This window comes from Pinus tabuliformis, chromosome 4_2 (assembly GCF_031772625.1).
Source record: "Pinus tabuliformis cultivar Carrire ecotype Pingquan chromosome 4_2, CPIR1, whole genome shotgun sequence".
NCBI lineage: Eukaryota > Viridiplantae > Streptophyta > Pinopsida > Pinales > Pinaceae > Pinus > Pinus tabuliformis.
In genome coordinates, this window is record NC_142304.1 from 292679442 (window position 1) to 292685644 (window position 6203).

The 6203-nt window shown below is 34.0% G+C and overlaps 1 protein-coding gene across 1 annotated transcript; it reads left to right on the forward strand.

Moving 5' to 3' along the window:
* The first annotated feature begins 2695 nt into the window (after window positions 1-2695).
* Window positions 2696-5782, forward strand: LOC149169139 (uncharacterized). The gene is made up of 2 exons (XM_089428582.1): window positions 2696-3112; window positions 5086-5782. The coding sequence occupies exons 1-2, from the start codon at window positions 2799-2801 to the stop codon at window positions 5567-5569; spliced, it is 798 nt and encodes a 265-aa protein (XP_089284708.1). The 5' UTR covers window positions 2696-2798; the 3' UTR covers window positions 5570-5782.
* Window positions 5783-6203: the final 421 nt, after the last annotated feature.

Here is a 6203-nt window from a genome sequence, read left to right on the forward strand (position 1 = left end):
AGTGAATACCTCGAGAAAATACGACTTAGATTTAAAAGGATTCTCTTGTCTTGGTGAAGCCATCTCCCCTCTTTAAGTGAGACTCCTTGAACCAACTTCAGGATTAGAAGCTACAAGTTCACCCTCTTCCTTCTTAAGCTTAGACCCGGTAATCATTCACACTCAAAAACAAAAATCAAACTAGCTCAACATGCTTTGATACCAAACTTGGTCAGAATCTTTGATCGTGAGCCTATGATTTATTTGGTTTAAATAGAATGTGAAACACCAAGCTTGACAAAAATATATTAAAAATGCAGTAATATAAATAACCAACTACAGATAACATAAAAGAACACAAATGAGATTGATAATGGAGTTCACCCAATGTGGGTTACATCTCCGAGTCCACTTCCAATGGAGTGGCCTCCTCAATTATGATGGAAAATAACTCCAACTACATTAATTCCCCAATATATAAAGCTTTCTCTTTATTATGCAGCTTCACAAAAACCGTCTAAGAAACTCTTCTTTTACAATTCTCCAAAAAAGCATAAACTCTATGATTTATCACAAGAATAATGATAATCACGCCACAAATTTAAACGAGCTCGACCTTCATTTGACTGCAAACTTATCTCTCCCTTTTCTACGCTTCAAATGGGTCAACTTCTATGTATTACACAATACAAAATAGGCCTTTAGATAAGAAGAGTTCAACCTTATTACATAAGCCACACTTGTGGTGCAATGGCATAAACATTTTACATATATGATGATATGGGTCTGCAACCCCGGGGTTGAACTTGTGGAGGTTGTAGCCCACTATTGTAACAACACATATATAAATAACATATTTGAACCATATATATATATATATATATATATATATATATATATATATATATATATATGTCGACCATTGTAATATATATATTATTTATGACATATCTTTATAACGATGCAACCATATTATAACTTTGGAAGATAACCATATTGAGCGACAGTTGAATCATATGCTAGCCCACATGATGTTTAACATTGTGGTTGACCAACACATTAATATATATAAACTAGCATATAACTATATATACCATAGTGTATAACCAATGTTTAAACACCCACTTCATTATCCAATCCCGTGGCTAAGAGTGGGCAAAGTTGCTGGCCAATCACATGCTCTTCTCGTTGTCAGGTTATCAATTATACAGAGGTCGTGGCTTGCAGCGTCACCATTTTTTATTATATTTATATATATATATTATATATATATATATATATATACACACACACACAATGAAACCAACTCATGGGTCATTTGTGGAGCCATTGGTTTGTTCTGCGTAGGTCGCCCATTCAAATCCCACAAGTATAACCTTTACAACAAATCAAATTTTGTTGTTCGGTGGTGCCACATGATGCCTTTCGGTTGGGCCACATGTCACCACCGATTGGTTTTACCTCATGCATTGTCATCCAGTTAATAAAATGCCACGTGTCATGATCAAATACTACCACATGTGACATGTCACTCTTCAATCATTGCCACGTCACATTCATATGCCAAGTGTCATCCATAAGATTTTCCACTTGTCACCCTGAGAGGTTGCCATGTGTCACTTTGTCCTCTTTTTTTTGCATGTTGTCGCAAAACTTCAATGTGCAATGACTTTTTCATACATACTCTGTTTGACGTGATTCATGTTGTGTTGGAATTTTCTCATCGAGCTCTTCATTTTAGCGCTATTTCCATCAAACTGTGAGGACTTTTTATAAAAACTATCATATTTTTTTCATATCTTATATCATATATATATTATTTTAATTGGTATTTTTCTTTAATGTAGTATTTGATAGTTTGAATTTTATATAAAAAAATAAATTAAATCCTTTGGATTTATTGTCTTTGCCGCACCATCCACAAAATAATATAAATTAATTAGTTTATTTTCAATTTTTTTTTTCTTTTAAATAGTAATATATAATTTAACTTAATTTATATATATACATTTAAATAACTAGTATATATATATATATATATATATATAATTTATTACATTAGTGTCAAAAGAGATCAAATCTATTGAGATGAAAACCTATCTTACAATAAAAAGATATTTAATCCATTTCGATCTTTAGTAGATTTGAAATTAAAATGAATCTACACTGATATGTGTGTGTGTGTGTGTTCCAGAGACCCTTGACTAGACCAATATGGAAGAGATGTTGTAAGGTTAGGTTATGTTATGTGATGTGATGTTATCTAAACATTTTGACTACTAAAAATAAAAATTAAAAATTATAATTATTAATTAAAACATTTTAACTAGATCAAATTACATACAATTAATAATTATAATAATCAATTGTTAATAATTAAACGAGCTTAGATCTACTAAGGATGAAGAGAGATCAAATTTCTTGAGGTACAAATTTCTTTTAGAATGAATATGGTCATTCCACGTTCATTCCAGTATGGTCATTCCACGTTCTCATAAAATGACGTTGGAAATATCGAGACATTGTGGCATTAAAAATATCTCAACCTTAGGCAGATAGATATTCAGTCATTCTTCTGTACACGGAAAGAATTTTGATGGCCACATCTTTGCACTACGTGTCTGTTTTTAACACCGTAAGTTTGGGCAATTGTCAGCCATTCACAAACAAATCCCCTAAGTCTCATCTTTTGATTCCTGGTTATAAATGGTGCACAACTCTCTAGTGTTTTCTAGAAAAGCGAAAATTTCAAGAGCAGGAAGCCCCATTTAATCAACAAGAGCAGAAGTAGCTTCACTCAAGCGATTAATTGGCAAGCCATGAAGTTGAATTTGGCAATTGGGCTTTTTATCAGTCTGCTATTTTTCCTTGATCATGCCCACCAGGGGGCATCAGGTTTCAGGGTCACATGGCCGAACTCCCATTACAGAGAAATGGGAAGGGAGCAGAATCAGGGCACTACTGTTGGGGAGGTGCCCCCTACCTGTGAATCTCTGGAATGCCCAGCTTACGAAAGCATCCACAATGGCAAAGACTACGAAATTCGTCGCTATAACCACACAGTCTGGATGTCCACAGTTCCTCCCATCAAAAACATTTCCTTCTTAGAAGCTACCAGAACTGGATTCTTGAGGTAAAGTATCAATTATAATCGTGTCTCTGATCAAATAAATTCGTTGATATAGATTAGTGCGTCAGTATTCATTTAGTGTCTCAGGGATTCATTGTTTAATCATGTCCTATTCTATTTCTTTTGTGTTTTTGCTAATTTTTTTTGGGCGTATTTCTGGTCAATTTTGCATAAAACAAATTTAAAGTTATGCAAAAGGAAAAAGTCGGTTCAAATTGTGTATGCTTAAAACAAATTTAGAGTTACGCAAAAGGAAAAAGTTGGTTCAAATTGTGTATTTTGAGTTGTAGAGTTTGAGTGTTGACTGTGTATTTTGAGTTGTAGAGTTTTAAGTGTTGATTGTGTATTTTGAGTTGTGTAATCTGTAGAGTTTAAAACAAATTTAGAGTTATGCAAAAAGAAAAAGTTGGTTCAAATTGTGTATTTTGAGTTGTGTAATCTGTAGAGTTTAAGTGTTTTCAATTTGTTTTTACGAAACCAAAACACCCATCTACATATTTTGGGTCAATTTTGCTGGAAATAAGTTTTGAAATGTCTAAAAGGTTGTGTAACCTCTATAATTCAAGTGTGGAGATGTCTAAGTTTTGAAATGTCTAAAAGGTTGTGTAACCTCCATAATTCAAGTCTTGAGATGTCTAAAGAGTTGTGAAACCTCCATAGTTCAAGTCTTGAGATGTCTAAAGAGTTGTGAAACCTCCATAATTCAAGTCTTGAGGTGTCTAAAAACTTGTGAAACCTAAGTCTTAGAGATGTCGAAAGAGTTGTGAAACCTCCATACTTCAAGTCTTAGAGGTGTCTAAAAACTTGTGAAACCTCAAGTCTTGAGATGTCGAAAGAGTTGTGAAACCTCCATAATTCAAGTCTTGAGGTGTCGAAAGAGTTGTGAAACCTCCATAATTCAAATCTTGAGATGTCTAAAGAGTTGTGAAACCTCCATAAAGAGTTGAGGTGTCGAAAGAGTTGTGAAACCTCCATAATTCAAATCTTGAGATGTCTAAAGAGTTGTGAAACCTCCATAAAGAGTTGTGAAACCTCCATAATTCAAGTCTTGAGATGTCTAAAGAGTTGTGTAACCTCCATAATTCAAGTCTTGAGATGTCTAAAGAGTTATGAAACCTCCATAATTCAAGCCTTGAGATGTCTAAAGAGTTGTGAAACCTCCATAATTCAAGCCTTGAGATGTCCAAAAAGTTGTGTAACCTCCATAATTCAAGTCTTGAGATGTCCAAAAAGTTGTGTAACCTCCATAATTCAAGTCTTGAGATGTCCAAAAAGTTGTGAAACATCCATAATTCAAGCCTTGAGATGTCTAAAGTCTTGAAATGTCTAAAAAGTTGTGAAACCTCCATAATTCAAGTCTTGAGATGTCTCAAAAGTTGTGAAACCTCCACAATTCAAGTTTTAACTACTTGCATGATTCAAGTGTTTTTTTTTTAAATTTGACAATTTTTTTCTTTTCCTAAAAAATTGATCATAGGAGTGTTTGAGTTGATTTTTATTTATGGCTGAAATGGATTCAGCACCATCAAAAACCCTCGGGCACCCAAAACGTTGAAGTTTGACAATTGTAACCAAAATTTCCCAATTTTTTTTTGCTAGATTTTGACAAAAATTGACAATTGTAACCCAAATTTCCCATTTTTTTTTAAACTTTGAAGTTTGACAATTGTAACCCAAATTTCCCAATTTTTTTTTGCTAGATTTTGACAAAAATTGACAATTGTAACCCAAATTTCCCAATTTTTTTTTGCCAGATTTCGACAAAAATTATACCTAATAACATTGAAGTAACCATCTGTAAGCATGGAATTAAATCCCTAATAAACACCATTAGCGATCATTAGGGATTGAATGTTAATTTTTGTATCCAACCATTCAAACCAAGTATCTGCCTGACATGAAACTGAAAAGTAAATACCTAATGACATTGGCAGCAGCAACAGCTGAAGCTTCAGCTTTAATTTGTGTATATGCAGTCTGTTTGATTACATTCAAGGGCAGAATGCGGAACAAGCCAAGGTGCCGATGACGGCCCCGGTGTTCACAGAAATCTTTCCGTCAAGAGGCCCCTTCTGCGAGTCTTCCTTCGTCGTCAGTTTCTACGTGCCGGAAAAATTCCAGGAAAAGCCACCGGAAGCAGCAAAAGGCTTGGCATTGCAGGTCAGGAAATGGGATGCTGTGTATGCTGCGGTGAGAAGGTTCGGAGGATTTGTGACTGATAAAAACATCGTAAAGGAGGCGGCGAAGCTGCAAGCGAGCCTCATGGGGACCACCTGGGAGGACGCCATTTCCAGATCCCAAGAGAGAATCGCAGAACGGGAAGGGAAGGAGCTGTCCCTGTTCAGCGTGGCACAGTACAATTCTCCATTCGAAGTCAAGAACAGAGTAAATGAAATCTGGATGCTCTTCCACATGGAAAATTTCACGCACCCATCTCGCCCCTCAGTTTCTCAATTTTAATCCTACGGTTTTTAATTCGAGTTTTAGGGATTTCTGTCTCCTCCAAATTCCTGTAGTGTAGTCCAAATCTATGTTGTTGCCATCTGAAATTATTTGTTACATAGTATAGGCCACAATATATATTATTCAAAATGGAAATATTTTTTTCACATCACATGTGAAAATGTTTGTTCCATGTAATATGAAAATGATTACAAAAATGCTTACCCATCATGTTCTGAATTTTTATGTTGTTCCATGTAATATGAAAATGATTACAAAAATGCTTACCCATCATGTTCTGAATTTTTATGTGATTTGATAATGCTGTTTGTTATAAATTATTTGATATACTTTAATACCTTAATCTAGAAACTCATTCTAGTGATAGCATCTTACTTAGATAGTTTTTTCAACAATTATAGTTATAGCATCTTACTTGGTGGTGGATAGTTTTTTCATCTTGACCAAAGGTACTTCTGTTTTTTGGTTGTCCTATTTATGAATATATCTTATTATTCTGCATTCGGTGAATGAGGTATAACTGTGTTAGAAAGTTAAAAGACTGGATATATTCAATGTAATATCTGTTTTTATTTTTGTTTTTTGGTGATATATTCAATGTAATATCTGTTTTTTTATTTTTTTGTGAATA

What these genes read in the sequence shown, in the direction of transcription:
- LOC149169139 (XM_089428582.1), top strand. Translation starts at nt 2,799, where the DNA reads ATGAAGTTGAATTTGGCAATTGGGCTTTTTATCAGTCTGCTATTTTTC. An exon ending in ACCAGAACTGGATTCTTGAG is followed by an intron (nt 3,113 to 5,085) that starts GTAAAGTATCAA and finishes GTGTATATGCAG; the next exon opens with TCTGTTTGATTACATTCAAG.